General features: G+C 34.5%; 1 protein-coding gene across 1 annotated transcript in view; it reads right to left on the bottom strand.

The window, feature by feature from the left end:
• The window catches only part of Smp_088950 (hypoxia upregulated 1 (hyou1)-related), a 21568-nt gene extending 5292 nt beyond the window's left edge, over nucleotides 1-16276 (bottom strand). The window contains exons 1-13 of the mRNA XM_018795014.1: nucleotides 16226-16276; nucleotides 16150-16181; nucleotides 16039-16117; nucleotides 12378-12609; nucleotides 10974-11207; nucleotides 8860-8932; nucleotides 7905-8094; nucleotides 6998-7209; nucleotides 5794-5926; nucleotides 4980-5188; nucleotides 4030-4247; nucleotides 3406-3557; nucleotides 1210-1304 (exon numbers count right to left, since the gene is read on the bottom strand). Of these exons, the coding sequence (XP_018649369.1) occupies nucleotides 1210-1304; nucleotides 3406-3557; nucleotides 4030-4247; nucleotides 4980-5188; nucleotides 5794-5926; nucleotides 6998-7209; nucleotides 7905-8094; nucleotides 8860-8932; nucleotides 10974-11207; nucleotides 12378-12609; nucleotides 16039-16117; nucleotides 16150-16181; nucleotides 16226-16273 (1907 nt within the window). The 5' untranslated portion in view covers nucleotides 16274-16276. The remainder of the gene's footprint in view (nucleotides 1-1209; nucleotides 1305-3405; nucleotides 3558-4029; nucleotides 4248-4979; nucleotides 5189-5793; nucleotides 5927-6997; nucleotides 7210-7904; nucleotides 8095-8859; nucleotides 8933-10973; nucleotides 11208-12377; nucleotides 12610-16038; nucleotides 16118-16149; nucleotides 16182-16225) is intronic.
• Nucleotides 16277-17980: the final 1704 nt, after the last annotated feature.

Below are 17980 nucleotides of genomic sequence, written 5' to 3' on the forward strand. Positions count from 1 at the left end.
CAATTGACTCACGCTCTCAACTATGAAAATCAAGTATTTGTCAACTACCGAAGACATGATGATCATAATGTTTATCGAAAGAGAATTTATACATTTTATTTTTAAGAATAATTAAAAATACTTAAAAAATAATAATGCCTTATAAACTACAGATCCGTACTCTATTAACTCGTCGAAATATTCGTTTTTAGTTTGAAATGATAAAACTTTTTTTGGCATGATCAAAGAGAGTGGATTCATTCAATTAATCAACGGTATAGATATACAATATTCGATAAATAATTTACTACACGAAATCTTCATTTAACAAAGTTAAAGTCATAGGATCACATAAATATGAGATTAACTGATTGTTTAATATCTCTACTTAAATGATAATCTACTACATTCTGTGACATCAAGAAAAGTATAAATGATGATAAACTCACGTTCTTTAAACCATCATGACCTTGTTCATCAAACCAACTGGATGCAGTTTGTAATACATTATCCAAATGTTTAAGTTCCTCTTCACTACCATATTTCCTGTAATCAGTTGAAATCATATCATTTGTATTAATCAATAAGGTTTCAAGTAGATTAATAGATTGGTCCAAAGCAGCTTTCTCTTTAGCTGCTTCACGTAACTTCTCCAATCTTAATGCAACAAAAAACATAGACCAGTAAATTGTATGAAAAACAGAAAATATATATCTATAACATAATAAAAAGATTATTACCTTTAAAGGAATGACGGCTAAAAACGCATTATTTATTAATATGTGGAAATTTTGATGTCAGATTACATTCATAAGCTTAATCAATCTATGAAATATCCCTACCATAATAAACCATGCTCTTCTGCAGAAAACAGTACGGAAATTATGCTCTTACTCTCAAAACATTATTACACGATAGCATGGTAATAATTTATCTTATGTCCTCGTGTCGCAGATATACACATAAATAAAATGAAACCGGTTGTTAGAAGCCCAGAACTAATCAGTGGGTATTTATAGAGCCGTCCAGGATATTTGAAAAAGCATGAGTACAACGAGAATGCATCTAATTAAATTGTCCCGTTTCAATACCAAGTTAATTATATAAGATTTGGTAATAGTATCTAAAGTATCAAGGTTGAGTAAAAAGTCAATAAAATGAAAATAAATATAATAAGAAAATTACTCAATATAATTACCCTTTAAAAAGACAGATTTTTTTACAACTTACTTAGATTGTGACACAATCAATTCTTTAGCAGTTAAGTCAGGAAAATCTAAATAAACAGCTTCATAGTCAATAGGTTCAAAAAATGGTTCTGTAGACTTTGAAAGGTAAAAATGAAGTGTACAAATCATTAAAATAGTTTGTCATTAATGTACAAAATAACAATAATATGATAATAAAAAATGAACAGATATACATAATAAGCTTAAATGAGGAATGAAACTCAAACTGCATAGGTAGTATGCATGCATGGTTCGATGAAAACACAAAACGAAATTAATTATAGCAACAAGGACCTATGATCAAAATCTTTGAATTAAAAGATAAATAATAAGATTTTACTATTCAATGAAAGCAAATATAAGCAAATTACAACGTGATGCAAAGAAACTACCTTCACATCTACTGTCAATTGATCTTTCCCAGATACGTCATCATCATTAACAGAAATAGTTTGGTTGTTTAAAATAGTCTGGAACAGTTAAAGAAACTCAATAGCTGTAATTGTATTCAAACCGAACAGAAATAATAGATTTTCTATAACAATTATAAGAAATGAGGTCATAATAAAGCCATTGAACATACAACAAAAAGATATTTGTGATAGATATCAGTTGAGTGGTTTGTAATTAATAATTAGCGATGAAGTAAATTAGGCACACTAAAATAATTATAAAAATCGGAATAAAGAAGTTATATCTCATTATACCAGTCAGTCAGTCCAACGAGAGAAAAAACGTGGTACGTGTTTACAACGGTTCAAATTGCCACATCATATTAGCATGGCGAATTCCATAGTAGTAGAGGTAGTAACATTATTAGTAGTAAAAGAAAAGATCACGCATCCAAGATACGATTTAAGGGAATATAAATTAGTGAAATAAAAGAAAGTATGACGAATTCAGAAGCTTAGAATTTGGGGGTAGACAAGGAGTTCATCATATATATATATATATATACTGATGACGGCACTAAGAACAAGAGAACGAATTGGCAGTCTAATATCTAAGTCATTGTGAAAGATGTTTCGATTTTCGAATGAAATCATTTCAAAGGAATTACTTCAAAATTTTAGTGAAATTAGACTGCTATAAATTTAAAAGCAGTCTATCCCCACATTATATAATGGATAAATGAAACCCACAAAAAAAGTTTACTTGAAATTTGTAAAATTTTACAGTAAATTAACTAGATCATCAATTGGCTAACTCTATAATCACTACATCAAAGCTACATGGTCTAGAAAATTGTGTGAATCCGCTTGGACCAACCACCAAAAAACCCGACAGCTTTTATGCTACAATGATTTTACTGGTAAAACCCGTTAGTCAATGTGATCATCAACTAACAACACATTTTCGTTCTAATAGCTAATACATATTCAGCAGTCCGACAAACAAGCTAAGGAATATAAGACCTATGGTAATAGGATGGATTGGTTTAATCTATCTTACTGCTTTACACTAATCTACCAAGCACATATTAGTGTACTTGACTTTAAACCACACTCCAAGTGTGAAAATTAGTTATACTGTGGTGTATACTGCTTATGTCCACATACATAAGTAGTATGTAACACCAATCGGAAGTGGAAAACCAGGCAGCAGGAGGTTGAGATAATCGAGTCGAAGAGAACGAAAATAGAGAGTAATTGTTATGGCAATGAAGAATTGATGAAGTTTGAGACAATTGATGGAAGATGTGCGAATGAAGTACTGAACATAAGTTTTTCACATTTGATGAAATTACTCCAATTTTGCATTAAATTACAATTCGTCGTCCCCACTTGTGTTTTCCATCACAACAATACTAGCCAATTGCCCGAAGAGAAGTGAAGAGAGACTCGAACGCTCAACTTAGTGGCTGAAAGCTGAGTCCCCTAATCATTGAGCGACCGCTCTATTGATTTCTTAACATTATGTACAATAGTAGCTTACAAAAGTAACACGACAGGATGAATTACAGCAGACTGAAAGACAGGGGGAATAACTTTAAAATTTACAAGGAGTTTAAGTATATTAACTGTTGGGCCAGATCATTTAGGATCATCCTAAAGTGTTTGTTACCCCAGACAACATTTCTTTACGATCCATATAAAATTATTACGCAAAACGATAACCCTTAATATATCATTTTAGAAAAAATCATAGAAAAACACCAAATTTAATCTTAATTATTAAGAAATGATAGTAAACTTACAGAGTTTTTAGTAATATTCACTGTATTGACATGAGTCGAATTAACACCATCATCATCTGTTGTGTTGACAGCAGTATCCCGTTCGGGTACATTTTTATCAACATTGGTACTATCACCTCCACCGAATAATCCACTTAAAGTACTACCAATTTCTATAAACGAAAAACAAAAAAAATTTAATAGTCAAATGTTTTAAAAGTATCTACAGATCATCTTTATATACAAACTAACATGATCAAAAGAAAAACCTTTTTTACACAAACACAGAACAGTAGAAGAAATAATGATGGCTGAGGTTGACAAACAAACTATCCTTTCTATAAGCCTACTTAAACAGTATTATATTTCAACCGAGAGGTTACAATGTTAACAATTCTAATACCTAAACACTGAAATATGATGAGCTATTGGAGTGAACAACCATTTCAGTAGCACTAATAAAGAAAATTAGTGAAATGTTACTGAATACAATCTGTTTGGATATGGAACAAACTAGATATTTGTTTTCACATTTAACTATTACCAGTACAATTAAATAGAACTGTGCGAAAGAGTACATTAGTGCCTACTAACTTAAAGTAAATATGTCAACGAAAGACTACAGAATATTATTTACCAACTTACTTTCAAAAGTAGATTTCGCCTTATTTGAATCATCAGATATTCCAATTTTTTCAATAGGATGAAATATACAACTTACACCATTAAGAACAAGAATCCCATTGTGATCCATAATGAAATGTGCTTTGACACCTCGAGGCTCAGCAAACGAATAGTGTTTGGCTGCTTTTGATACATTTCTCGTGGTGATATGACTAAGATTGTAGTTTAGACCTTGGAAACTAAAGATTAAACGAACAATCAGAAATAATTTTAAAGTATTGGGGATGATAATAATTAATATGAGAGTAGATAAGGTGACAATATGTCCAATAGATACACAAACAAATTCAATTCGGTACAACTGATGAAGCACCTGAAACAGACAAATGGATTCTTTAGAACAGAGAAGGAATTTAAGCTAATGATACGAACATCTATCAAATAGATTTAACTGCCTTAAAATAAGTAGTTTAAGTTGTCAGAAAAAGGAAAGCGAGATGTGATGGTGAAGAAATCTGATTATAGTTAAACACTGGATGCTACAAGCAGAGATCTCTTACAGTCTGTTTAAGAACAACTAACCCCAAGTGTATACCATTTGAGAAATGTTCACTTTCCACAACAGCAAGAATGCGAATTGTTTTCGCTTCCATACGCTGACTACTTTAAGTTATTATCCATTCTCTGGCTGCCATTCATCTTGTCATATATTCAGAGGGGTGGATCAAAACTGAATTTTTTCTAACCGAATAATGTATACGTAATTCCATTGATGACATAAAAAGTACTATGTAAATATGATATATCTGACAACGAAGTTATGAAGTATAGATATTTCAACTGTTAGGCTATTTGGGTTTGCCTCACGCATAAGAAACGATAGTATGAACTAGTAAACTTTAGAAAAATAATTAACTACTTGCAAGTAATCGTCAAAAATATTTTAAAATAACTAACGGAACAATGTTTACCGAGCAGCATCACCATCATGATCGACATAATTAACATAGAAGTCTAAGTCAGTAATATGTCGATTGAATTTGATTGCACGTTTTTGAGGGAAAATAGCTCCACGGGGGAAAAGAACTTGTCGAACATAAGATTCATCCTGTTGATCTTCAATATGTAAATCTTTGTCTGATTTATCGCCTGGTAACGGTGGAGCACGCATAAAATCAACCTGCAACATTATTTAAAACATATATATATGCATAAGATTCAGATACTAACTTCTAAAATACAGAGCAGGAAGAAAAGAGAATTAAAACTAATGAAACAACAAAGACGAGGAGAAAAGAGGTCACCTGTATGCTCCAACGGTACTTAACAATGGAAAATAGAGCAATAGTCAAGTATTTATGGATTTGTTTAACTTCATTTCCCTTATTTGGGAAGTTCAAACTGTAGTTTTAACATAACTGAACCTTTGTCAATTATACCGTGACACCTAGATGACTACAAATATGTGAAACATGAGACTGTTGACTGTGACATCATACTAAATTCTTAATTTTCCATGTTTGTACATTTTAAATTTTAGATTACCAATGTTGCCAAGCAATCGAAAATCTGGAAAATTAGTACAGTCCGAAACATTCCAGTGAGTTTATATATGTCCCGCACGCAAACTACTTACAACAGGCTGTGACTATCACTACAGAATTTTTACAAATACACGATGAGTTAGATTCTTAGTTTTAACAAACCTTAACAACAGTGATAGGCGTGTTAAACGTAAGGACAAATAAGTAAGAAACATTTATTAACAATTTATTTGAAACTTACAGCAATAGGATAAAGATTATAGTCTTTAACAATAAAACGAGTAACACGAAACCCAGGAGTATGAAATGCAGCTTGATACACGGCACCCAATGCGGCAGCATCATCACTATTAACACCTCTGTGTAATTCTGACCTAGGTAAAAATAGTACAAAATTACAATGGACTGAGTTCATGATAAAAAATTATTGAAATATAATCTTTATAGTATCGTGCATTGAGCAAGATATGATGACCCTGGATTTACTCCCTTGGGGTTCCATAGGTTTTCATTCCTGAGGAGTTCGGAACGAGAATGAAACAGCTACTTAATCCGCATTAGTTTCCAATAGCTCTTCAGTTAATTTCAGTTCGTTATGCGAACTGACTTCAAAATATACGATGACTAGAGCTTTATAATGTTCACCAAACATTGCATGATATTATGATGCCAATCACATACTTTGAAAAATTACTATTTTAAACACATAAGTTCATCAATAAATAACAATTTTTTTCAATAAAATTCAACTACAACTCATTGACATGAAATTAGAAAATTGGTTTCCTTTTATATAAAAACGGTTTGAATATTGATTACACCAGACAAATGTTGGACAGCTGAATGACATGAAATGATCTCGGGTTAACGGAAGTATTGTACATTCAGAATAATAGTACATAGTGTGTAACAGGTAAAGATTGTACAGTACCAAAAACAGACTAAAATACTAAGGAGTCTATCATATCACCCGAAATTCGTAACTGTTCGTTGTATCCATTACAAAGTGGATTACTCAAAATTCTCATCAATTTAACTCAATATAACGCTGATGTAGCCTGACTTCATAAAACCAGCAGTCAATGAAACTGTACTCTTTTTATGAGTATCAACGTTATTCATTTTATTGTACCTCCCATTACTATTGGATATGATTCACTCTTTTTTAACTGATTAATATTTATCCCTTAGTGATAGTATTAGGTTACATTTTAGAAACATAATGTATCCTACAGTTCGTGACTACAATCACGCCAAGACTTTGATAAGATTACATTATGAAGCGTGTTTGAAAGTGATACTTAAAAAAATAAATCCAACAGTAATTTCGTAGTAAAATAAGCGAAACGGGTCATAAAAATAACTACATGTGAATTTGCTGGAAACGAAAATGAGAATTGTCCTACTAGGTAGTTTGGGCTAGAAGTTAGGAGAAAACAACTTACTTTTGACTATGCTCGATTAGAATAGATTGAATTTTTGGGATTCTTGTACCTCCACCCATTAAAATAACTTGTTGTAATGACTCCATTGGAAAATCGACCATGATATCGGAAAATGGTCGTCTAACTCTCTCGAACAGATCAGAGCAAAATGTTTCCATCTCAGCACGAGTAATTTTAACTTTAAGATCTTCTCCATTAAACAAATTTTCCACCTTACATGGTGCAAAAAGAAAAAAAAGCTGCAGAGAACTTGTTTCACTGTGTTATGTAATTCTTCGAGATAAACATTACAATACGTTGCTGAATAAGGCGAACGTTATTTACGTAGTAAATTGTACAATTCTAAATTGCAAAAAGAATTGTGTGAATATGTATTTCAAATAATTTTCAATGTCTATCATCTATGCATTTTCGCACAGATTATAGCCTATATGCAGTATCTCAACATTACTGAATCACTTCTTTGTCAACTAGTAAGAAACAATTACATAAATTTGCGTACTACTATCGACGAATATTCTGTCTATATGACAAGACTATAATTTATGGACGAACCAATCAGATATAAGATAATAGAGTTTTGGCATTTTAGCTTGTCAATTAGTGATGGAAACCTTAAATCTAGTTCCTAACCCTAACTATCAACTGTAAATCATAATTCTAACTCCTCACACTGCTCTATAACCCTCATTCAGCCCAAGTTAGTAGGTGAACATTCTGAAGGCCACTTTAGGATCACCCAAAGGTCGTCCTTAAATTATAGTCTCACCATTTATATCATAAAATTACAAAACCAAAACGAATTACATACAGACAATTGCTTCGTTGAGTAAAATTAAACGATCAATTGTATAAATACGAATAAAATCTGTAAATAACACATCGCTCAAAAAACATTCACAATTACCTGGGCGAATATTTCGGAATTTGCACTAAGTTTGGTAAGCACGTTTGAGGCCTCTAAAGCCAGTTTAGACATAGCTCGATGACTTTTTTTCACTAGATCTTTATCTAATTTCTTTATTTCACAGAATTTTTCCAATAAGTGATCTCTTATTCGATAAATGAAAACCTGTGTACCAAATGTTGGATCATGACTAAAAACAAAACATTACAAAGTTGTAAATGTAAATCTGAACTGGTTTACCGATGCATATATTGCTTAGAATTTTAAATTTCTATTCTCTAAATACTCTCTCAGCTTTAATGACTTTCAGATTACGCAGTTTTAAAGAATTTAATATGACAGCAGTAAGCTTCTCTGTTTTAACATGATATATTAGGGGTGATTGAACTTTCCAGTGGTTAACATCACATACTTAAGGAAAAATATATTAAAACCGTATATTTTCAAAACAACAAAAGTTTCGAAAAAGTATAGTTACATTTCTTAACTAAATGTCATCAATGAAATCAAGCTAACAGTCAGGTCTGTAAAGTAAAATCAATGAAAAACTTGGTAATCTTTTAAACGATTGTGATGAATGATTTAGAATAACTGAATGTATGAATGTTTTACAACATCAACCTAGTGAAAAACTTAACTATACTCTTATTTAGGTCCGTTACTACACCAAATATCGCTGATGTAAGTTGTTTGCCGTCTTGTGTTTAATCAATCTGTCATAGGATTCTCCAAAATCTAATTTATTTATCGCCTCGCTCATCAGCAATTGATCGCTTACCTGTAGACCTCCATAGTCTAAGAGCAAGTAGACATCCTTAACCAGAAGGTTTAGCTGCGTCAGGGGTTGCAAACATTCAAAGCTGGCTAACTCAAGTAACACGGCTTATAATATAATAATTATTATATGAACAAAAGTATAGTATTTGGGTTGTATTATAATTTTGTTATAACTTACCTGACATTTACAATTCTTAACATCGGGAAATCTCCCACAACATCTCCATCTCTGTGTTTCCCATATGAGTATGCTATGGAACAAAACCACGAGAAATAATAAGATTTTCTCAACGAAATAAATAATCGGGAAAACTTTAAAACTGAGCAAACAGATAGACAGAAATAACCTATCCGTTTAAAAATGACAGTGACAGATAAGCAATCATACTACAGTACGAAGCATAGGTTGAAGCTGCCATAACAGCAACATGGGAAAGGAAAATCAACAAAACTGGCAGAGAAATCATGTAAAGTAGAGGGATTTAAACTCATGAGTGCAAACAAATGACGAGAGGAGAAACATTTACGATCAGAGTGGAGATAAATAATAATTATTATTACAAAGGGGCACCAGATACATATCCGCCGCACAAATCTCATTTGATTTGTGTGAGGACTATGATACTGTCCAGGTTCCCAAACCGAAGCAGGAGAGTAGAAGATAATTGTAAGTTACTAGTATTTGATGACAGATGTCTTAGAAATATTGCCAGCATCTGTTGGGATCACCTGGTGATTAATAGTGAGGTTAGACGCAGGGTATTAGGGAATGATGGTAAATCAGTTGAAAAAGTTGTGAATCTTCATCGACTGAGATAGTCGTTACGTATGCCCAACCACTGACTACGACGATGCGCAATGCTGACTAGTGTTGGAGATGGTTGGAAGAAAGTTAGGGGTGGTCAAAACAAAACGTGGCATTAGTTCTTGAAGGCACTAACTTCTAGTTTGAGTCATGTTGGTAGATGCAGACTACGTGGTTGGGGTCCGCGTGATTATCATAACCAATAGTTGGAGACTCTAGGTGACATGGCTCAGAATCGATCACAATGGCGTAGATGTATATACTCTTTGTCTTCCATTAAACTGTGAGATTAGGATTGCTTTATACCTTTATTTCTACAAACTAATCCTTCCTTCCTGTATTATATCCTTAAACACAATCTTTCTTTCATATATTACTACTGTTGAAGTAACTAATTCTATGAATTTGGTGTTCATCTTGTTGTGCTAATGAAATATGGCAACTTCAACCGATCCATATATGTGCCTGATCCTAAGTTGTAGCTGACTGACTGACTGAGTATATCAGCTCTCCTACAATCGATTTCAATTATGGTTCAATCTTGTTAAACCCTTTTATTAACTTACTCAACAGGTAATGTTATTCGAACAGTAACAATTCGTTAATTTCTTTGTACTATTATGATCACATGTTGCAGCCTACGCACATGTCCCTCTAGCTAAAATGTTAATAGCTTAAAATACGCTCGATGAATCATTCTCTTCTCTATGTATATATGTACTCGAATCCCATTATTAGCCTTTGCCTTGCCTAGCTGAGCCTTGATTGTATTTGACTATAAATTCACCTCTGTATTCGCTTGCTCACACATATTCGCCTCTCTGCTTCAAATCCATCCGATGTGCTTATAACTTTGTTATCCGTGCTATCCGCCAATAAACTGTAGTCGCCGCTTCTTATTGCTTTCTGATTTTAAACACCGTTGGGATTTATGTAGTAACGGTAATCAAAGTGATTGATTAACGAAGCTAAGCCACTACAAGAGTCTTCACCATCTTACATAACTCATATCCACAATCAATAACGTCATAAACTGGATTTTGTGGTCCCAACAATGTTTTCTCAAACCTTATTCTACTGTCAGTACATTGCGATAACCTGAGGAACAAAATATGAAATTGAGAGAAAACTGACAAAAAAACAAGTGTTACGTCTGAGTTGAGAAGCCTAAAGATTGTACAGCCACGACTAATTTAATGCTATATATGAACTAAATTGTTCACAGTCAAACTATGCAGTCTGAGATGGCGGGCTACAGACATTTAATATAACTAGTAGATACATGCTTACGTTTTAAACTAAACTGATGAGGCCAATAAAATCAGTGTTCTTTCGTTTAAAAAATCAAATCAAACGACGATATTAGTTTCAAAACTCTTATAATATCCAGACATGATAACGCAAATAGCGATGGAATGCTAAACAAATCACATCATCTAAACGTCACTAATATGTCCCAGAAGTTAAAACTAACAACTTTAACTGACCTGCTAAGGTTGCAGTTGTGCTCATGGAACCAATATCAAAAAACACGTAATATTGAGGTGTTTCGTTGAAGCTTTTAAAACGGAGCAAACCGAAATTTAGAGCCACTGCAGAATTATCGTTAATTATTTGAAGAACGTTTAAGCCAGCTATTTCAGACACTTGTATCAAGCGACGCCTTTCAGCCTGACCAAAATGGCTAGGTACAGTCAACACGCAAGTCTTGATAATAGAACCTGGAAAAAGTAATTATGAAAAAAATTTATATTACAGCCCATTATTAAACCTATCAACTTGTTTATTTATTTATATGCGCCACACAAAATGAAATAGTGATATTTGGAGGATATTCGAAATAGTAAAAGCCAAAGTTCAGAATTTATTAAAGAATAAGCTTCAAATTACATCACAACCACGATAGGTCTCCTGAGGTTTATCTTACTAAAACCGAAGACCATATAAAACTATAACACCATTGCTACTGGTTTCTATTTTAAGCTTTATTCGGTAACATACCAACTTGGAAAAGTTATATTATCTTAAAGCCACCATCGAGGTTTCTAGTGAACGACAAAATGATGGAGCGGCACAACTACAATGCATTTCAAGATGTGATCACAAAATGACCAAATATTTGTTCTTTAATACATTTTTATCACCACCAAATAGCGCCAAATCCGGTGGATAGTAAGAATAGTTATTTAGGACTATAGCATCCATTAAATTATACTTTTCCCTATGACCCAAACATGGGTCCCCAATCCTTGAGTTTATTTATGAGATTTTGCTGCCATATGCGGGCACTTAGTCATAGATAATCCAAAGCACAGAGATTTACAAAATAACAGCATGGAGTGGTTATATTTTACCAATATGCGGCAGAACTTTTACCACTGCAGTTCTGTACACACAACCAGTTGTGACCAAGTCTAGTCTACCTTGCCACAGACAGCTTTAGTTTTGGTCTGGTGTAGATTTGTTTAAGTTTCTACATACCCCCCAATCACATGATCACACAAACAAAAGAACTGTTTTGTGCCCATTCTTATAGTTATGAAATAACTTCATGAACTCTTGATAATACTAAATTTTCTATTAGGTATTTATCCTGTCTTTTTGAGGACAAACTGCCGGTTGCCGCTCAGATCTTATTGTCAACTTCAACTGGTATGCAAATTTTTCCTTAGCTAGATTATATTTAATCCAAACGCACAGGTAATTTGTTCCTTTCAGACATCCAAAAGATTAGAGAAATCTACACACTAAGTCCACCAGAGTACTTATTTATTTCACTGGATATAACTCTATAATTATAAAGCAAAAGGTGTCGCAATTAAAATTTAACAGTTGCAGTGAGATGATAAATAAAGCTTGATGATAGTCTCTAAAACCAAAGGAAAACATACCAGCATAAAGTTCAGCGTAATTGTGGGCATATTCAAAGAGCATAGCAACCAGTTCATCAACCGAAAACACCACACCATCTTTTAGAGTGAAAAATAGTTGTCCAGATGTGGCATCATAAGACAAATTGTGGTAAGGATAACGTTCCTGAAAGAGTTTAACCATTGGATGATCTATAGACTTCCCAAGAAGAGACGGAATGGACTGGAATACGTTTTCGGGACTTTTAGAAGCCTACAAAAGTAAGAATAATATTGACACAATACGTTTAAATGACTTCCCAATACACAGGTTTTGCTTTACTAACAATTACAACAGCAAGTGTGCAACCTAAAATGAATGGACGAACTCATCGCCCGACAAAAAGCAAGTCATGCAAGTATACGTATAGACACATGATCTAACACAAACTGCAGAACTGAGAAATATTATAAGGCAACAGATATTTCAAAGTTAATCGTGCACTAAACAACCTTACTGTTACGAGAAGACCATTTGTAGCGACATATAACACACTGTCTTGATGTACAACGGACAATGAAATCGAGAAAAACATAACCACATACACAATCAGTTAGGTTCTAAGAACTAGCGCAGACTGTATATGATTAGACTTACATTCTGATAGAAATGAAGCCATGGGATAATATTACATACTTATTTACGCCTGTTACCCCTCATGAAGGAGCATGGGCCGACCACCAGCACTCCCCATAGTACCCTGTCCTGGACAATTCCTTCCAGCTGCTATTCATTCTTTCATGTCTGCTTCCGATCCCCGACGCAATGTGTCCGTTGGTCTTCCTCGTTCCCGTTTCTCTTCAGGATTTCAAGTTAGGGCTTTCCTCGTCATTCAGCCTGATAATTTCCGTAATCTGTGTTCTATCCATTTTCAACGTCTTTTTCGAATTTCCTCTTCAGATGGAAGTTGGTTTGTCCTCTCCAACAGTTGGTTGTTGCTGATGGTATCCGGTCAATGGATATTGAGTATCTCATGTAGACAATTGTTCATAAATACTTGTACCTTTTTGATGATGGTTGTACTAGTTATTCGAATTTCAGCTCCATACAGTAGAGCTGTCTTGACGTTCGTATTGAGAATCGTGACTAGAATGTTGGCTTGCAGACGGTTGTTTTGAGTTCCACACGATCTCTAGTTGTGGGAATACTGCCTTGCTTTGCTAATCCCTCCACGTACATTTGCTTCGGATCCTTCCTGTTCATCGATGATGCTGACCAGGTACGTGAAAGCTTCCACCTCTTCTAGAGTTTCTCCATCAAGTATAATTGGGTTGATGTTATGTATTGTATTTCAGGATCTTGCTTTTTCCATTGTGTACGTTGAGACCTACTTTTGCAGAGGTTGCTACTACACTGTATTCACTCGCATTTGTTGGTGTGTATGGGATAGAAGAGCTACGTCATCTGCGAAGTCCGAGTCGTCTAGCTGCATGCAAGCTGTCCATTGTATTTCATGCCTCTTCTGAGATGTGGAGGTCTTTATAATTTAGTCGACCACTAGAAATATGCAATATGGCAGAATGAAAAGGCAAAATCACATCCTCTTGATAATTGTGAATTTGGTTCAGTATTCCTTCCATTTTTATTTCAATGTGATGATTATTCAAAGTAATATTTGTTTTGCTTTTCAGTGTGATATTTTATTCGTTATGACATTTATTTACTTGAGTCCGATGTTTATTCAAGATACTATGTTCTCGTATTAAATTAACGTAAGCTATGTTCAGTATGATATGCAACATGTGGTTTGTTATAAGTCTGGGTATGTCTCATATGCAACTTTATTTTAGTTAGTAATTAAAATAGGTATATAATCAACAAATTAATGTGTATTTCCGACTATAGTCATCGTGTTTTATTGGTTAATTAGTTTTCACTTGTACCAGTCTTGGTGTTTTTACTTCACCTTGTTAGAATTGTAGTGGTTTCTCGTTCTTTCAAGTATAAGAATAAACGACGCGGGTATAATTAGCGATGGGAATTTTAGAAAAAAGCCATAACAATTGCCGATGGGGTCAACTGACAAGCTTCAATTTACAGTATAACCGTCTGGTTTCATTTATAACCGTTTTTAGTTCAACTTACCCACAAATCCTGATTTTTTAGTCGTAAATATACTTTTTTTCTACACGTCGCCGTTACATTAAACGACGCAGTTACTAATGTATGAACATATCAGTTTCAGTTGCAGAAATAAAATCAATGCTTCAATTTAATGATGTGTTGACTAGATTTCGTTTAATGCTCACCGGTGCATTGAAGGAAGACATGCTTAAACAATCAAGTCCGTAATCGCACTTCGAAATCATTGATATATTTGACGAGGTAACCAATACATTGTCCGTTGCAATCAGCAACAGTTTTGTGAGAGAAAGAAGCCAACAGAATCTTTAATAAGGTAAATTCTGGGTAATGTTTAAATGTTTTTTTTAATCAGATCGCAATTATTCCAACTCTCCAGTTACATTGAGCGAAATTCAAAATCATCGAGATAAACATTTCAAATGAATCAATTTCTGATCAGATTTCTGAGGACGTCATATCAGATGCTAATTATCTTAATGCTTCATTATTTTCTAATGAAGTCTGATAAATTTGGCGGAAATATTTCAAATGAATCGAATTCTGGTAATAGCATGCCAGATGTCGCCACCTGAAGTTTGTGTTGACGATGTTTGAATGAATAATAAAAACTCCACAACCAAACCATCCAGCTCAGAGAACAAAACTTCACCTAAACAATAATCAAAGCAATCCACCACAGTTCGTTATGTATTAATATAAGGCCGTGAAACTAGAAAGTAGAAGACACTCAGACGACAAAACCTACTGAGCCCTGCTTACTTATTGTAAGACAAGTGAGTGACTACCGTTAAGATCAGGTGTCGGAAACTAAGTAGATCGGTTATTAAGATTACAATCTATCGATTGAGATGTCTGGGACATATCACGTTCACCTAACCACGACCTATCCTGGAGTATAATGTTTGCTGTAGTAGGAATAAGTTGGGAGTTAACTATCACAAGTGAGATAAAGCATTAGTCCATGAAGTCAAAGGCTGTTAGACTGTCGTGTTGGTAGGTTTAAACCATCTAGTTCGACCCCGTGCGTTAAAACTGGTGAATAGACAAGCGAAACGGCAAAGTAACGACTATGATAATGGCTATGCGTTTACACTTTGTCACCAATACTGTTGAGTTTTAATATTTCTTACTTCATTTCTTTAGCTTATCCTCTCTTGTAGAACCATAATTGGTAATATTATTTCGACTATTTCGCTAACCATCGTGTGTATTTTGCCCTGCTATGATTTGGTATGGCGGCTTGTTCCAGGCTCTATGATGACTATAACTAAAAGCATCAGACATTCAACAACTGGAAAGTAAGCCAGAACACTGTTTCAACCACTTAGGCATTGATATCTTCCTTACGGATTTCTGAAAAATTCAGTTTTTGTCCAGACAGCAGCACTGACAAAAGTAAGCAGCTAAGCGTTGTTAATGGAATGTTGGTACGATATTATGTACACAGACAGTACTAGGGAATTGATATTTATCTTAAGTCACGTCACAACAAAAAATGTGGCTCAGATTATGAATTGCAGCAGAACGAAAACATGTCGAGGACAATAAAGAGCTTACCAAATTGACTGCGAGACTCCCGAATAACCTTTCATTGTTTTTGAAGCCGATTGCAGTTGAAGTTTTTCTTTTGGAATCACTGAAAAATAAATATCATGACATCTAACTCACGGTGCAACGGCGATCTCCATGGGTTTTCCAGGCTAAAAGTTGTGAGTAAATCAAAATTAGGCTACTAAGAACAAACCAAAACCACCGCAACTTTCATAAACTCGGTCCCTAAGTCTATAGACATTGATGATATGGCCTCTGAAAAATGAATAGTTCATACAGTGAACAAACCTATAGAGCCCAGAGATAATGCGTGAAAAGCCACCACAATAAACATCAAGAAAACCCTCGACATCTTGAAGCTAGCTGGCAGAGGTGACAGTGGACGTGTATTTACAACACCAAACAACGCGCACCAACTTGTCGAGTGATTATTGGACAATATAAAGTCACCTAGACAGTTCAACTGTTTAAACAACATTGATAGATATCTTCAAGTAATACTCATGCTGACATATCTAGAACTTCCAGTATGATCCACCTATGTATAAGTATCAGGTGTAATATTACATGTGAATCTTATTAGATATACGGCTAATAATTAGTAAGTTAGGAAAGTAAGGTATTTATATTTAGGTTGTACTAATTCCACATCCAAAACAATCACTTCTCCTACGAAAACGGTCATATCTCCAGGGATATTGATAATGTAGACCATCAACGTTTATGGTCTATGTCGAATGATTGCAGTCCTACTCGAGTTAGACGGGAACGGTGTGACGAACCAGCTAACTTCGAAGTCACACCCCTCAGTCAGTATCTAACGTGGATTACCCCTTCGACGTATCAAAGTACTATGGGTAAATATATTAGTGAGAATGAGTACAGAGACGTTGGTGAGACCATCACCACATGGGCCAGTCCATGGCGTATGATTAACTGATGCGCGTTTGTTGTCCTTGACTTTGTCAGGGATCGATCATCTGTCCGACATCCAGTGACCCAACTGCCGGATGATTTGGCTAGGGTTCAGTGATATTTCACTGCCCCTATAATATTTTTAGACGCACTCCTATATCAGAATTCCTGATGATTAAACAATTGGTTTTCAAAGTGTTATGTGGTGTGGAGATAATTAGAATAGACCTCACGGTCTCAAAGAAACAATTCGCAAACAAATAATTGTTGTCATGGTTATTAATTTTTCATGATTCCATTAAACCAGTGCAAAAACTACGTTAGTAGGGGTTTCGCGTAACTTGACTTATGATTTTCCTGTACATTATGCGCACGGTACATTGATTACCGCTCAAAAAATATATATGTTCGCATACTCACTGAGCTCTGACTTTGTCAGCCGTTATTTTCTGACTGCTTACTAATAATTCTGTTGTGCATGTTTAATTTATCCGCCACTGAGATTCAACTGAAAAACCTTGGAACGGAATAAATCCTAAAAATCTATAATTTTTTGAACCTACGACATTGACACTGACTTCATTAACTTTGCCGAATACACCCTATCCGGAGTAAGTAATCTGGTTTCCGGACCAGTTCACGATCGCGTTCCTCATCTTACTTATTCTTAATAGAAACTAGTGAGCCAACGTACTTCTCAACTCATCGACCATCTTTTGAATATATTTTCAAAAACCCTTCATCTCTGGTTCCTAGTTTATCTGGCTCTGGGACCCTTGACTATAAATTGTTACAGACAACATATCGTCAAGCACTGAATATCCTCACCATCTTTGCTGTGAACCTATCTAGAATCTCGAGGAAACTGATGCTCTCCAGTGGACGTGAAGCGAAGTCGACCAGCTTCAAATCTTGAGATGTTGAAACTGACGTTGTCAGCCCGCAACTGACCATCCGTAAAACTGAGATATTTAGATGTTTATGTAGTGTTGCAGTGTCGGCCGAATTCTGTTGATAGGTGTGAAGTAAGCCC

This window comes from Schistosoma mansoni, chromosome 1, assembly GCF_000237925.1.
Source record: "Schistosoma mansoni strain Puerto Rico chromosome 1, complete genome".
NCBI classification, from domain to species: domain Eukaryota; kingdom Metazoa; phylum Platyhelminthes; class Trematoda; order Strigeidida; family Schistosomatidae; genus Schistosoma; species Schistosoma mansoni.